The sequence below is a fragment of the Melitaea cinxia genome, chromosome 8 (genome assembly GCF_905220565.1).
Source record: "Melitaea cinxia chromosome 8, ilMelCinx1.1, whole genome shotgun sequence".
Lineage (NCBI taxonomy): Eukaryota > Metazoa > Arthropoda > Insecta > Lepidoptera > Nymphalidae > Melitaea > Melitaea cinxia.
The window spans coordinates 4,021,947-4,040,029 of record NC_059401.1 but is presented as its reverse complement, the minus strand read 5'-3'; the positions used below and the strand labels follow the sequence as shown (position 1 = coordinate 4,040,029).

General features: G+C 31.1%; 1 protein-coding gene across 1 annotated transcript in view; it reads left to right on the top strand.

The window, feature by feature from the left end:
- The first annotated feature begins 603 nt into the window (after positions 1 to 603).
- Positions 604 to 18,083, top strand: part of LOC123655964 (zinc finger protein 177-like) — a 71,816-nt gene continuing 54,336 nt past the window's right edge. Inside the window, exon 1 of the mRNA XM_045591700.1 lies at positions 604 to 792. Coding sequence (XP_045447656.1) covers positions 604 to 792 — 189 coding nt within the window. The remainder of the gene's footprint in view (positions 793 to 18,083) is intronic.

Here is an 18,083-nt window from a genome sequence, read left to right as displayed (position 1 = left end):
TTAGAATCAGGTGCGCGATCCGAGGCTCCACGGCGCTCTGACGGGCGGCGCACGCGCAAGCAGGTGCCGCCTATGGAGGGGAGCACCTTACTACTTCTTACAACCTTACCCACGGAGCTTTCAACACCCTTAATATAGTCACATAAAGTTTAAAATCAACTAATAGAACCGTGTAATATATTTGTAGGGTTTTACTTCTCTCCTTTTTATCGAACAAAAAATGAACTGTAAATGCGATCACGGCCGTGGCTAAGGTCAATGTTAGCGCTTCCTTCAGTGCTCGTTCGGAGAAGACCGCGCGCGCATCCTGCGTAAAGCACCCTTAGCGGTAATGCGCTGATATTGTACGAACAATATTAGGACGAGTTGAACGAACTTCTGTCCGCGAATCTTTGGAATTGAAGGACTAAAATACTGAACTTAGCATAAGCAGACAGTGACACGGCGACGTTTAACATATCGATCGATCATTGCTACCCAAATATTTTATCCTTATTAATCGCGATGGACAAGTTTATAATTAATACAATATTTTTCATCTTATACTGAACTGTGTTATACTGGACTTTTTATTTTTGCATTGAATGTTATGTGCATGTGATTATGGAGACTCTAGTACTGATACCTCAGGAGTTGAGTCTAGCATTGAGGCCAGGGGGAGCCAGGGGCAGGGAAGCGTCTGTCAGCGTCTGGACGTCAACGGAGATTCAAAGGGGTGCTTTATTGTACCCCTTCCAGGGGACGATTAGAATTGACAAACTACATGTTTACTCCTATGTGCCCGATCACGACGTAAGTATTTCTGTAATTAAATATATTTTAAAATATTTATAAATTACTTAATAGTCTACATAGCTATTTTTGTATTGAAGCTTTTGACAGTAGTTACATGGCTGTTAAGATAACGCACAATTAATAATATAATTTTAATTGAAACATAAATAGCTTATCTTAATTTTTTAATTTCTCATGTTGTCTCTGACATTAATGGTCGTAAGGAATCGATTTAAGGTTATTATTTAACTTTATTCGTTTATTATACAATTTCATTGTCATTATATAATAATATAAATTTGTAAGAAAGATTATAATGTTTTTTTTTATCTATTTAACAAAATCTTGTGAAGGTTTTGATTCGAGAATTATTATGTATGAAATATTTTATTTATTTACATAAAATAACGTTGGTCAGTAACTACTTTGTGAGAGAAGAAACTTTAGCGCTTTGATGGATGATGATAAGATGGTTGAATATTATCTTAATCTTTTAGACTGCTTAGAATTATAATTGTCTTCATATTTACAAAATTTGACATAATTATTTAAGTCGATTGTAATATTTCAAAAACCATTATAAGATAAATATTTAGATATATATGTATTAGTTTGTAGTAAATGCTAAAATAAGTGTGATAATATGTTAGATGTAGCAAAGCTATAAATGCCAACTCAAGCAAAATAAAGACAAAAGTCCTGTATCTATTTTAAAATGTTAATAAAAATATTTGTTTACATTATACAAATTAATATTTGTTCTTTAAGAACAAAAGTGACAAACAAAAAGGTGCATCAATTTTATTTACATAATTGTTTTATAATGTTTGTATATCGTCTTTAAAATGTTTCAAATTGTGAGTCACTGTGGCTTAAAATAACGCGTTTCATCATTTTTAATATTGTCGAGATTAGATGCATATTTGGCAAACGTAAATAAAAAAATCCATATCGCTTATAGTATAATAAATTAAATTAATTTTTAAATAAATTGAAAATTACAGTTCTTGTGTCAAATCTATAAAAATAAATAAAATTAGAGTGTCTGTTTGTAATATTAAAAAAAAACGCTTTATACTAAATGCATAGGGTAAGTATACACGGTACATATACTGAAATAACATTTTCTACAATTTTGTCTGTCTGTTTGTTTCGGCTAATCTCTGAAACGGCTGGACCGATTTTGACGGGACTTTCACAGGCAGTTAACTGATGTGATAAAAAGTAACTTAGGGTACTTTTATTTTAGAAATTTACTTATTTTGTAACTCTGCAAACTGAACAATATTATTTTTTAAATTCCACGCGGACGAAGTCGCGGTCACAGCTAGTAATAAATATAATATAATACCTACTTCCTTAAGTTACTAACTTTGAATAATTACTAAAGAGTATTGAATTGATTTCCGCAATAGATATCTTTTGAAAAAAAAAGACTTTTTTTCAGGAAAATAATTCTCATAGTTACGTTAGCTTAACAGTCAAATAAGTCCCCTTCATGAAAATATTAATATAATATATAAATATAAGGATTTTATAACATACAAAAATTTTAAATATTTTTTTTAAACATAATTTTTTTTATATTAGACTTAGCTTAATGATGATGAGCGGTCAATTTTATTATTAATTAATAATTAAAAGTGTTTAATAATAATCATTATCAAAAAATCATACGATTATGCCGTTCTAATAGATTACTTATTAATAAATCTTAAATGTCACTTGTCTAATTTATTATGATTGTTTGTCGGCTATTTTGATCTTTATTAATAAATATTATATTAATAAATAATCAAGCAAATGAAACGAATACTAAAATTATGGTGTAGATATAAATTTTAAGAGAGGGTTCTGTGAGGGCAAAAATGTTATCATAAAAAGTTCTGTAGGGGAAAACTATTCACTTTCCCGGTTTCTAGACTAGAATTATTTCTCATATTTCGATTTGTGTTAAATAATAATAAGATTTAAAAAAAAAGTACGTATTTATTAACAAACGCTTCACGGTTTAATTCTTAGTCAGAGAACAAAATAAATATATAGATACTAGCTGACCCCGTTGTTTGCCATATATTTTATTAACCCCCTCAATCCAAAATCCTCCTCAAATCCTCAATTCTTTTAACTTAGGGGAATGGAAAATAGATGTTTTTCTATTCTCAAACCTACCCAATATGCACACAAAATTTCATGAGAATCGGTCAAGCCGTTTCAGAGGAGTTTAACTACAAACACCGCGACACGAGAATTTTATATATGAGATAAATTGTAATATAGTATAAGTACCTTGGTTTATCACACCCTTTATAACTATTCAAAGACTTGTTAAAAGTGGGATCGAACCTGCAATATCTTGGGTTGTAGCTGAATTTTTGGACTTCTACATTTAACTGTTATTTATTTAGTTGTAAAATACCTATTACTTACACATTATTATACTAATAACATACTCAGTAATTAAGTCCTATTCACACTGCTTTATCTCATTCATTTCAAATATCAAAATTAAAAGTTAAAAACATAAATGCAACTTTAAGCTTCATTGGTTTAAGTTTTAGAGTAATCTTAGAGAACATAGCTATTTTAGTTGCCTAAATAATGTACTAATTAGGTTTTTTTTTGCTTTTAAAGGTACTAACAGTGCTAATAATTAATAATAAACTCTTAGCCTGTTCTATGCGTAATTTATTTAAATACTAGTTAAGCAGCGCTAATACCTGCGTTGTCACTTACGGTATGATCATAAGTCTATACCATTATATATTTCAACCTTACCTTCGTTGAGAATTAGAGTTTTTGACGTGAAACTTCTTTACGAACGCTTGAATTGGGTAGTGAGCTGGCGAATTCGTGACGAGAGCGTTACTAAAAGTGTGATCGAGCGAGGCGAACGAAAGTTGAGAGGGAGATATAAGTTAGTGAAGATAGAAAGAGATAGGGTTATGTTTCGTAAGTTTTACTTTAGTCGTGTGGTCTACGAAAAATATTTTTATCTTTTTAGATAAAAATATTTTTCAAATAGATCCAGTTCTTTCCGCGACCAGAGCGTTCAAACAAAGAAACGAAAAGTCTATTTTGGCCTAATACTAGTACATATTCTAAAATACCTCTGTTTTAAATGACTTTTACGTTTTAATGTTAATATTTAAATTAATAACAAGAATTTGATTGCAATCAATTAGTTTACGAAAATGTGTTTAATATATTCATAATTAATGTTAAAATATACATAATTAATTTTAATACATACTATATGTATGTATAAATTTTCTATAAGATTGAATTTTTCATGAATTATTATTACTCGCAAAAAGATGGCTTCATACTTTTAACTGAGGTAGGGCACAGCAGGAAATTTCCTGCTCAAAATATGAAGCAGCCCGACTGGGGAAGTACCTCGAGCTTACAGAAGATCACCGCTAATAATACTGTTTTCAAGTAGTGTTGTGTTCCTGTTGATGAGTAAGGTGACCAAGGCTCCTGGGGAATCGGGCGTTTCGGGATAAGGTCGGCAACGCGGTTGAAATGTTTCTATTTTTGCCGACGTATAATCGTCATAAGCTTCAGTAATCGCTCACCATCACCAGGTTAGCCGTACGCTTGTTTGCGTACGGCTAACCTGGTGATGGTAAGCGATTACTGAACAAGCGTACGGCTTAGCGCTTTACTTAAATTGTTTTGTTTTTGTTTGTTCGTCTTGGGGCGTAAAAATTCGCACTCAAAGAAATAGAATTTTAGTTGTTTTATATTATATTAAGGCAGGTAACATAGGATAGACTTACATGGTTGACAGGGTATACTAATTTTATAACAAAAACAGTTTGTTTCAAAGAGTAACTACGGATCATTTTCTTTAATTCTTCCCTGGATAATCTACATTCCGAACCGTTGGTAGCTCCACTTTTAAATATAATTAATTCATTACAACAAATTAATGTAACAAAAATTTGCAAAATGACAATTCAAAATTTTTTATGTAAAAAATTACTGTAATGTATACAGTATTTTTTTAACTTTGATTATGACAATTATCTTCTAATATTATTATAGTAAATATATTATATTTAGTATTCTTAAATATTATTCAGTAAATGTTAGTTTTCTTTTGTTTCTGTCATACGTTTTCACTTGTAGCCATCCATGTAATAAAACAGTAATTAGTATAGATACTACAGTATGCAATCAATTACATATATATTAAAATTTTGATTAATTTTAGCGACAGTTCAATATTGCAGTTCAACATCCTTGTTACTATCTCCAATATAAATTGTGTGTGTCAATTTTGATTTAGTAATGTCTGGCTTAATTGTCGCTTGATTTATTACGTACTTCTCGGTTCATTTATATATAAATGTAATTAAAACGTAGCTAGAACAGAATGTAGCCTTTGTCTATTTTATTTATTATTATAACTAGCTGTCGGGATCGACGTTGTAATTGTCACAAATTTCATTTCTTAGTTTCTATAGAAAGTAAAGGAATTATATAATAATAACAGTTATACTTATAATTATTATTTTTAATGTTCTATTGAAAAGCTAAAAAAAAAAAAAATTTTAAAAAGCTATTTTGTTTTTTACGTATATGCATTTGTAAGAAAAATAACCATATTATATCGATCATTTTCAAGTTAAAAGTATATTAAGTATTTTTAAAAATAGTTTTAATTGTCAAATATCAATTGTCAATCAATTGTGTATCTGGGTTCAAAGTTTACAAGAGATGGAAAGTGTGAGAGTGATATTGAAAGGAGAGTGAATGCAGAAAACAGGGCGAATGGAGCTTTGCACTCCTTTATCAGTAGTCGGAAGGTATCTAACAAGGCTCGTTTGGCTATGCACGGGGGCGTGTTGGTTCCGACACTCATGTACGGAAGTGAAAGTTGGGCATGGCAGAAGAAACATGAAAGCAGAATAAATGCAGTTGAGATGAGAGCGTTAAGAAGTTTGATAGGAATTAAACTGAGTGACAGGATAAGAAATAGTGAGATAAGGAAACGTTGTGGTCTGAAAGAAGATGTAGTGACAAAAATTGAGAAAGTTATGCTTAGATGGTTTGGTCATGTCGAGAGAATGAGTGAAGAACGACTGACGAAAAAAGTGTATAAGGCGAGTGTGACAAATAAAAGACGTCTTGAAAAAAGGCCAGGTCAAGAGTACCCTAAACCGAAAAGCATCTATGAACGGAATAATGAAAGTGGACGAAGCGAAAGAAGTATGTAAGGATCGTGGCAAGTGGAAAGAAGTGGTCTCTGCCTACCCCTACGGGTAAGAGGCGTGATTAGGTATATTTATGTATGTATTGTCAAATAGACAATGGACATTGAAAGTGCTTTTAAAGAATATCATTTTATAAAATTCGACACTGAAGATCAAAACTATAAAAATCGATAGATGTTGAAGCATAATCGTTAAGATCTTAAAAAGAAAATAAAACTTTAATCATTAGACCTCAAGTAGCCCAGTTAATAAACACAGTTGCTCACGTACAATCTCGATTACCAACAAGATGATAATCCATACACACAAAAAAATCCACATAAAATAATCACAAAACCTTGATAATGTGGTCTCGGTTTTGATGTGCATCGGTTTTGTTATTCTATTTATCTATTTTTTGGACGTATTTAAAACCTGCTACAAATAAAAAAAAATTAAGTATTTCGTGAAGGTTACGTTATTAAGAGTTCCAGGCAATTAAATAATTATCATATTTAATGATGTTTCTTATGACAACATTCTTAACCTTTTTTTAATTCAAATTATATCCCTATGAATTAAAAACATTGCTAGTTACAATATATTTTGCTGAATAAAAGTTTTTGTTATTTCCATATTTTAAGGTGAAAGTTTTTGGTGAATCGAATTCGCGTTTAGCTTATTAATTAAATAAATCAATTTTTAGATTTTCTTAAATCGAGAACTGTTACTTTACACTTTAGCTGTTTTAATTTTTAATACAGTGATAACAATTTGCAAAATATTTAATATTACGATGGGACAAATTAATTGATTACTGATTTTTACATCACATAAATAACTCACAAATTTCTCAAATTTTAAATAAAAGCTTTGTATTTTATATTTAACTTACATTCAATTAACATGTGATAATAAAACAATAAAATATAACAAACCGCTTAAAAATCGAATCATTTGATTTTCAATAATCATCAATAACTTTTGAAAATCGAATCAATCATTGATCGATTAATATTATTTGATATGTAGAATAAAAGTTATCAATACGAATTTTATTTAGACGTATCTATTCGTTTGTATAATTCATTAATTGACCTCACGTAAAGAGGTTTCATTGCAACCTTTCGAATATTTTATACGAAGTATTTGGATGATAAAATAACACCTTAGGCGTATCAACCGGAAGTACTCTGTATTAGTTAAGGTGTTATAGTATGCACATACAAACTTTCACCGTGTTGAACGAGTTTTGTACGTATATTGTAAAATTGGATCATATTTTATGTTATGTAGATTCCCTACACACATATCTATGTATATATTTGTGTGGCATACATGTACATGTACCTGAAATGTTTTTTTTTTGTAAGACGTTTTAAGTAATCATAAGCTTCATTGTGTAATATACTTTTTTTCTAATGAATTTTAATATTAATCTAGATGCGGCAATTTAGATACTGGCCAGTAATAAAAGCTTGAGAACAGATTTAAAAATTAAAACTATAAAATGAACGAACAATACGCAACGGGATATTTGTGTTCGTAATATTGTTTTTGTAATTAATTTCACTTCGTTAGTCTTTCATTGAGAGCGCCATTGACGCCTTTCTAATTTAAAAGAGATCGCGTTCATACATATAACTCTTACATAATAATGTAATTCGGTATTCTGTAAACAGAAAAAGCGAACAAAAATTTATATTATATGAAACAGTAAAGCATTTTTTTACTGTATGTAGTATTTATAAAATAAATTACTATTCATTTCATGACAACAGCTTATAGTTCTTCTTTAAAAACGTAATAAAGTTACAACAGCAAATCTTTAGTTATACCATTTTATATTATTAGATATATGTATGAAACGAAATTAACTTACTAAAAATAATAAAAATCTAAACAACTTATACTTAGCAAAATCACAATCACATGACAATCAAATCTAAGTATAATTATAATATTATTATATGTAAGAAAACATCTTTGTTGTATCATTATACAATATGAAAGTAGTCATATTGGTTTTAAATAAAATGTTGGCTAACAGACCCACAGACGTGCAAGATTACATACTATTTATATTGTTTTTTTTTTCTTTTAAGATTGTTTCCTATAACTTACGCCATACCGAGCTAGTCGCTTTTTGTAGCTTTCAACGCACGCGCCTCCGTTCATTACGATCATCGCTTTGTTTCGTACAAGAACCTAATTACGATTGTCTGAAATGTTTTGACAACGTCCATTTATAATAATATTACGCCTTTATCAATTCTTTCAAAGCTTTACAATGAATCCGAAACAATATATTTGATGTATCGCTCATGAGTCACGTAATAAAGTGGTTTGATTGAACGTCTAGAGTCAATCGGTGTTAATAATTTGTATTAATTTAATCTTTTACTTAAAATATTTTTTAAGTGATATTATGTGGGTATATGTAAATACAGGTTATGCACAAATTTTAATCTATCAGTTAATGATGTTCAAGTATCAAATGTACAGACATTTTCTCTAAAGGTCGTAAACGCAACAACGCAAAAATTTATAAAGTATTAACTGACTTTTTAGAGAAAATGCATTAGCCACTAAGTGCTATGACTACGTAGTGTACCTCCATAACTATTTTTTTTATGTGGTATACTTGAGAATATAAGCACATTTTGTCGTAATATCATCGCTGAAATTGCTTAATTTTAAAATCAACATTTCACACGTTTTCTTTACCTTTTTCACCTAAACAAAAGAACAAAGCAACGCACATTGTTATTTCGTAAAACATTTTGATTATTTAATCTTATGTTACCGTCACAATTGTTAATGAAATGCTCTCTCGAGTTTGATGATACAATCGTAATTTGTGCTAACTTACACTTTAATAATTTCTTCACTGACGACTTTCAAACGACTTGCACATGATATTTCTAGCAATTTGTTACAAAACAAACACTGTTGAAAAACGCATGTTGTTTTATTGCTTTGTTCATATAATTTGATACTTTCATCATTTGGTTGTCTGCTATAATAGACGTTTCGAAGTCGGTCCCATTAGAATATATCATATCAGAACGTAATCACAAACGCCTAAACTAAAACAAACAAAATTCAAAGACCAAAAAAAAAACATTTCTAGCCTATTCAACTATTTGTCATATATATACATCCCTACATCTCGTTATCATCTCGATACCTACCTGTATCGCTAAACCTCGATGCATCAGCTATCCAGTAGAGTAGTGTAATTACTACACCAACGTGATTGTATATTCTTACATACGTATAGATGTGTTGTGTGTGTGTGATGTGTATAGATATAGTATGTGTTCCCCGAAAGCTATGACCTGGGGATCTTTAAGTCGCGAGTGAATAGGTTACTTCTAGGTAAGCGTGCTCCATCTTAGACCGCATTTTCACTTACCATCAGGTAAAATAGCGGTCAAACGCCAGCCTATCTATGTAAAAAAAAAAATGTTTTCAAGAATCTTTTCATTAAATATAAATGATATTATCTCTTGTTTCCTTCAGATCCAAATTTTTTATTGTAAATTCCGACTTAAAAAAGGAAATTATTAGAATAAAATAATCAATAATAATAATAATAATAATAATAATTACATGCATCCCAAATCAAAAAGTTTAAAACAAACATTTAAAATGTAATTTAAAGAAAAGTGAAGATTAAAGTACCAATTAAAAAATAATGTAAATAAGCTGGTACTATTATATTTTGATTACATCTACTATATGAATAGTTATTTCCACTTTTTACGCCGTGACTTTAAAATCCGAGCTTCAATATTGTTCTAAATCATAATTACACAGTTAAAATCTTCAAGTATTAAGTTTAACAACTAAATTAACAAATCAATATGTTGATAAAGTATTACCATACATTTTAAATTAGAATCAGTGTATACGGACTGATGGAATTATATTTAATATTCGTGATTCATTTATTAAGCGTAAGTCTGAACGGTATGGTTTATTTTAATTATAAACCAATATGAATATGAAATTAGATGTTTGATATGTATGGTAATGTGCTTCATACAACGGCATACAGACTCACGATCATAATAGTTGCCATATATAAAAAACGCATGAAAATATTACCGATAGTTTTAGGCAGCATTTATATCATCGGTTCATTATATTACAAGCTAGCGGAAAGCAGGCATCATTAGGAAATACGAAAACTTAAGTCAATAAAAGATTACATGTAAAGTAATTTAACTTGGTTCATGAACCAAGAAAAAAACTTAACAAAGAAATTAAAGCTGAAAAATAAATTATCTTTAAGTAATAACCATAATACTAAATCTGAATCTAAATAGTATTATATCTTAAAATAAACCTTCCTATTATACACAATTCAATTTACCTGTACACATATTTACTGAGCTGGTCGGCTTGCCGGATTTCTTTTAATACTACCTTCATAATTATATTGATTTTGATTAATTAAGAATTGTATTATGATTCTTATGTTACGAATGATTGTTAAACGACATATTCCTATATAAACCTATTTGGTTTTTTTGTGAATGTGTAATATGTATTTTTTTACACGTTTATATGGCAATAATATTAAAAAAAAAACATAATCCAAGTTGATCTCTCAAGTAAGTCATCGCGTGTATGGTCACCATAAAACTTCCAAGTTAGGAGTTCATGAACCTCAAAACGACATTTTTGCTAACCCCTGTTACTGTCGTATTTATATATTTTATTATTGATTCGTTAAAATACTCTAAAAAAATAATTAAAAATATTTTGAATTATTGTAAATTTTCAATGAACACTTTAGCTTCATAAATATATATTAGTACAGACAACTTGAGAAAGGAGGCTATTGTATTCCTACTTATGTGGCGAATGCTAGCGCTACCCTATCTCGCCCCACCCTGGTGGACGACTGCTCACACGTGGTGGTTTTTTAGACAATAGGAGTCTGACATAACCCTCTGGCGCCCCCGCGCTAGAGGGTATCCATGACTGATTTTCGCCACGTAAAAAAAATACATTCCTACTTGTCTGAGAACGTTATATTCGCAATTGGTAAATGCATACTATGAACAACAAAAATAAGATTGTTATCAATATTTCATGTATGCAAATAGCTTTATTCTGATAACTCTTGATAAGAAGTAATGAATATGTTTTGCATCTATATAAATATCGGAATAATCGTGAATGTTGACGGTCTTTAGCAGTACAAGACTACTAAAGTTAAGATAACTGTACAAATGTTGTAAATTAGATTTTTCACTATCGTTGGTCATCTTTTTGGAATTTTGCTATATTTATCAAATAAATGGTTTCATAATATTATTTTTTATTAAATATTGAGCACTTACCTATTACGTCAGAGTAATATTTTTATGTAAGAAAGTGACCTCGGTGAGTTTACTCGCGATCAAAGGCCGAACAATGCGAGTGTAAAGAACATCGCACTAGACTATTGTTCAAGCACAAAAGCGAAAGTCCTGTGAGATAATTAGTTTCACTATTGCGTCAGATGAGTTTTTCCACAATTGTTCGAACGCATGGAAAAATCGTTTTTACGATCATATTGTATGTGATGAGTCGGAAGTTAAAACTATATTTTATTCACATAGAATTTTGTATATTTTTGTTTGTAAAAAAATGTTTCAAATCAGCTAAAATTTCTTAAACACGCTGTATATATACCAAGATTATTACTATAAAATTAATTCACAGTACAGGAAAATATATTACAATTTTTGATCACTACCCTCACTATTTCGAATTGCGTAGGATATCACTTTACGTACATTCATATCTAACTGCTTTAATAATAACAGTAGTTGATACTACTTGAGTAACATGTTATGGAAAATGAAATATTGAATTTTGTTTGTATTTGGGTAGGCGGAAATATAATAGGACTGACTATGACTGTTCAAACAAGCTTGTTGTAAATTATCTCGGCATGCAACTTTCTTAAAGTGTCATTTTGTTTTATAATAATTACTAGAAAATAATATTATTTTAGTTTTAACCATGACTTAGATATTGCTGATATCTGTCATAATTAATTTAGCAGATTACGCAGCGAAACAGATACGCAAGTATCTGACCGCATTTGCATGGTATGTACTCGGTTTCGAACAAATCAAGTCTATTCGATCGATCTTTGAATCTTAAAATTCTCTTATACTCAAAGAATACAAGGTTTGTATAAAAATATTTACAAAGCAAATGCATTTGTGACATTTTTGATGCCATCGAGGTACAATGCATACACACGCTAAGAATGGGAACAAATTGAGTATTTGTATCAGCGAAATTACTTTTAAAGTGTACCTTTTCATTTGAGGTTAGTCAATTTATCACACTATGAACGAGATTGCGTCGAAACATGGAGAACAAATAAATTAACCAAAATAAAACGCAATAATAATATAACCCAAATTACATATGTAATATTTGATAATATAATGTTTGATAACATTACTATCTGTAAAATTTATTGCACTATTTATAATAAATTGTATGTAATGCGGAAACAGAGCATTACCGTTGTTTCCTAATCTTTGACTTAAGCCACCGATAAAAAGATAAGCGACAATAAAATAATTTTTAACAAAAAAAAAACCGACTTCAAAAAGGAAACTAAAAAGTGAAAAATAAATTTACTTAGTACAAAGTAATTCGTATTTTGATTTAGTTAATCAGAAATGATTAAATAAATAAATTATAATTTTGAAGTCGGTGCCAAGTAAAACAATAACTACTCTAGTATCTACTCGTAAGTTATATTCAGTTTTCTTTCATAATTTGTTTCATTGACTATTAGGTTGAATACTGTTATTATTCTGTTATTGTTTTGACATATCTAATAATATTTTTTGTACTTGTTTGTTGTGTGTGTGTTGTTTGTATTTGTTATTGTAGTCAGAGGTTGTTGTAGTATTTACTTGGCACCAACTTCAAAATTATAAAATATTTGTTTAATCATTTCTGATTAACTAAATCAAAATACGAATTACTTTGTACTAAGTAAATTTATTTTTCACTTTTTAGTTTCCTTTTTGAAGTCGGTTTTTTTTTGTTAAAAATTATTTTATTTTACAATTTTTAGTGATGGGTAGACCTAACAAGGATGCTTTTTCTCTTGTGTCGGGGGTTCGGAAACATACACAATACACAAGCACAAACACCCAGATCATGACAAACATCTATATGGCCAATACAAATGTCTGTCGTGCGCGGGGATTGAACCCACTAACGCCAGCGCAACAACCGGTGCTGTGACCGCTGCGCTAACGCGTCGACATACTATGAGTAAAGTTCGCTATCAGGCGTACATAATAACAACCGGGACTGACAGCCTAGCGTGTTCTCCGAGGCTAGGTTGGGAGAACCACAAGGATTAACAACTAGACCAAAAATAAATATTTATATAAACATAAATATTCACTCCGAGCTGGAATAGATCCCGCAACCGTCGGTGTTTAGGCGCCGCCGACACGGCACATGCACCATTATATCAAAGCGGTCGTCAAACAGCAAAAGGTAACTGCTGTAAATTGTTGAGAAATTCCCTCGAGTGTTTATGGGCTCCATCATCAAACATGGTCCTGCGACACAGATGATCACACAGCAGGTAATTGCTATAAGTCGTTGAAGAGTACCCTCGACTATCTTTCGTCTCCATCATCAGACTGAAATGGCACTTATAACTCATATATATGTAAAGTTCTCATCAATAGAAACGAATTAAGTTCAAACAGCAGGTAATTGCTATAAATCGTTAAAGAGTTCCCTCGACTAACTTTTGTCTCCATCATCAGACTGTAATGGCACTTATAACTCATACAGGTGCAAAGTTCTCATCAATAGAAACGAATGTAGTTCAAAAAGCAGGTAATTGCTATAAATTGTTGGAGAGTTCCCTCGACTATCTTTCTTCTCCATCATCAGATCGACTCCAGACCTTTATTAAATAGTAGTGCTTTATAGTATTTAATGAAAACATGATTAAATTTACTAGTCACCCTTACGATTTTTGAAAGTTTTCCTCGATTTCTCTGGGATCCCATCATCAGATCCTGGTTTCCTTATCATGGTACCAAACTATGAATATCTTCTTTCCAACAAAAAAAGAATTATCAAAATCGGTTCATAAACGAAGAAGTTATCTCCGAACATACATTAAAAAAAAATATATATATACGGTCGAATTGAGTAACCTCCTCCTTTTTTTGAAGTCGGTTAAAAAAGTAACCAGACTCCTTTATTCCAGGTGTCGTTGTTGAATGTATCTAGGTTATTTCTGTGCAGTTGAAAGTTACAGCGAAAATGAAGTAATACAAATTTGTAAGTCATGTAATCACTAATATCTAGCCGTGTGGCTAACGCAGTAAACAATATAGCCACCCCCTCTCTTCCCATGGGTGTCGTAATAGGCAACTGGGACAACACAACGGGATATCACAGTTCCATTACCACCTTGGAACTTATAAAGCCGAACGATGGTGGGATAACAAACCAACCGCTGGTCTTGAAATACACAGGCCGAAGACGGGTAGCAGCGTCTTCGGTACGACAACTCCAGCCCTGCGGTCACCAACCCGCCTGCCCAGCGTGGTGACTATGGGCAACACACATAAGTTTACACCATTTTTAGCGCGAACTTGTGGAGACCTATGCCCAGCTGTTGACTGCAATAGGCTGAAGTGATGATGAGTGATGAATCACTAATATCTATTTAGTTTAATCCAATCTACGGTGAAAACTAATTATAATAAATATAATTTCTAAATGAGAATAACGGTCCGGAGTGATTTTTTTATTTTGGAATGTAATTGTAACGTTAAATGTACAAACCAGAGCTTATAATGAGTATATATATATATATATATATATATATATATATATATATATGTGTGTGTGTGTGTGTGTGTGTGTGTGTGTGTGTGTCAGTGAGTGTATATATCGTTAGTCACATCTACTATCGTTAGTAAATATGAGCTAGCAAATAACTCATTTTACTATAGAAGATTTTTTACGTGGGCGCTCAAACAGCTAGCGGCAAGTCTGGTTCGTATACACTGTTTCAGTCCCGATTCCTACAAGAAAACCATAAACCAGTCAAATATTAGCATAATACAATCACACATCATTCGATGTTTATAGACCTACTTTTCAAATGTATAGTGTTATACAAAACACACCCAGAAGGGATACAGTTATAAGCTTTTAGCTATTCATGTGGAGGGTATTACGCAGGATAAGAATATTGAGAGCGAATATTGAGTGCACGCAAGTGCAAGATTATTATAAATTTATAATAAACACTGTATTGATTTAATTATATTAAGATACGCTTAAGCCTGTAACATCCCACTACTGGGCATAGGCCTCTTTACCCATGTAGGAGAAGGATCAGAGCTTAATCAACCACGCTGCTCCAATGAGGGCTGGCGGATATATTTCCTACTATGAGTAACGATCGCTATCAGGTGTACATGATAACAACCGGGACCGACGGCTTAACGTGCTCTCCGAGGCACGGTGGGGAGATCCACAAGGACTGCACAAACACCCAGACCACGGCAAACACCTGTATGGCCAATACAAATGTTTGTCATGTGCGGGGATCGAACCCGCAACCGCCAGCGCAACGGACACAATCCATGGCTGTGACCGTTGCGCCAACGCGGCGTATATTAAGATACCTACTACCTATTCTATACCTACCTATTCTATATTAATAGCTCATTCAAAAATAATCTACGTAATAAGTGAAAACAAATGAAAACTTATTATTATTTATCACTAATTTTCTTGTAAACTATCTACGACATATGTCGTAATGTGTACTATTAAGTACTATGTTGATATTTACATGTCCTTTATCACTACAGTCTAGCGCACGTTAATAAACGGCACCTTCGTAAAATGTATTATGGATTTCAGCAAAAAAGTCCATATTTTGCTTATAACGTGCGAAAAGAATTCTTACTATGAACAACTGTCTAATATCATCAACACATTTTCAACAACATTTAAAGGATTGTGAAATCGCTTAAAACATTCGAATTGTAAGTGTTAATCGACCGTGTAACAAATCCACGTATAATAATCAATTACACACATGACAACCGAAACAATTAGCCCGTTCCTTTGTTTCTTAATTAATCGATAACAGATGGGCCCTTGTTAGTCTCTGAATCGATATTTAATTGATATCGATATAATTTCATCGATAACCCGAGGATCAAACACAATGACCTCCCTCCGAGCCACTAGCTTTCTATAAAAGCGTAATCACCCATTGTTCAAAAATACGCAATTAATACGCCGGCAAAGAATAAAGACATTAAATTTTTTTTAAATCGTTTTAGGGAGACTTTGCTTTAGATAAAATCGCAGGAAATTTTGCATACACTCTAATGATTTGCTATTAAGTAATAACAAAAGTTTTTATCCTTTTCTTATCAGTGAACGTAAATAAGCGACTTTTGAACCGATTAATACATTTACAATGATGTCCAAAACAACGTTCACATCTGCGGGATAAAGTTCTTAGGAAGGTATTATAATTATCTGATAAAATTTGGCGATTTAAAAACAATAATCCTTAAATGTTTGTTTTTGTATGATTAGCCATTTTCGGGAAAAACTAAAACTGACATTATTCGAAGAAATATTAAGTAGTGAGTTGCTTGCTAATTTAAACTTTACAAATTATAACTATAACAAAGCAATATTTGACAACATTGAAAAAAATATTCAAGTAAATACACGTTATCAAAGATTAATCAAAATTTACTTATCCGATCTCGATTATAATTTAAATGAAACTATGCCACAAGCACGAGCTATCGAAAGAATCGCGGATTAAAAAATCGGTCCACCGAATAAAAAGTTATGAGGTGTAATACAACTTAAGTCGACGAAAAAATAGTCAAGTTAATACGCATTATTTGAAAATACTCAAAAACGACTCGTCAGGTCTCGATTAAATTTAAATGGGACCACATGACACGTACCACCTTTCAATTTAAAAAATTAGCGAAATCGGTCCACCCAATCAAAAGTTCGGTAATACATTTAATAATTGTGTTTGCAGGCAAACGAAGAAAAACCGACTTCAATTATATCGACAAGTAATGTATTACGTAGATCGACGAAAAAATAGTCAAGTAAATACGCATTATCAAAGATTACTCAAAAAGTTGTAATCTAAATGATCTAAATGAAATTTAAATGTGACCACATGATAAACATCGGCTTTCGATTAAATTAAAAATCATTAAAATCGGTACACTCAGTAAAAAGTTATGCGTATTTTCAAGAGTTTCCCTCGATTTCTCTGGGATTCCATCATCAAATCCTGGTTTCCTTATCATGGTACCAAACTAGGGATATCTCCTTTCCAACAAAAAAAGAATTATCGAAATCGGTCCATAAACGACGGAGTTATCCCTGAACATACATAAAAATATATATGTATATATAAGGTCGAATTGAGTAACCTCCACCTTTTTTTGAAGTCGGTTAAAAATCAGTTAAATTAAGAAGCGTCTCCTTTTTTGAAGTCAGTTAATTAAGTAAATCAGAACTTTAAGCTTACCTACTAATATACCTTAAATAAACCTTTTTCCATCTTTTTTCCATTGTCTGTTTTTTTTTTAATCTAGATAATTGTTAAGTAATAAGTTTTAATCCCAAAGACTACTATCTTATTTTTATTATTTTAACTATTAATTACATATTCGTTCTTGAAAATTTGTATATCCTTTTTTAACAATAAAAACAAGTACAAAAAATTAACGAAAATAAAAATACAAGAAAATGTTAAAGACAACGCAAAGTTACTATATTTTTATGACAAAGGTTAGTTCATTCGCCTTTATAATGACATGTTATCGTACCTAACTAAATATCGAAACAAAGTATCTCTGTGAATAATATAATAAATCAACAATTCACAGAGGCTGTTTACCTATGTGTATTAAAATATATCATAATTCTGAAGTCGTACTTTGACAAGTAATAATTTACTTGTCAAAGTATACCATCTCCAATACTTTTAAGTCCTTCAAGATAAAGCACGTTGAGCGATGCTGATAT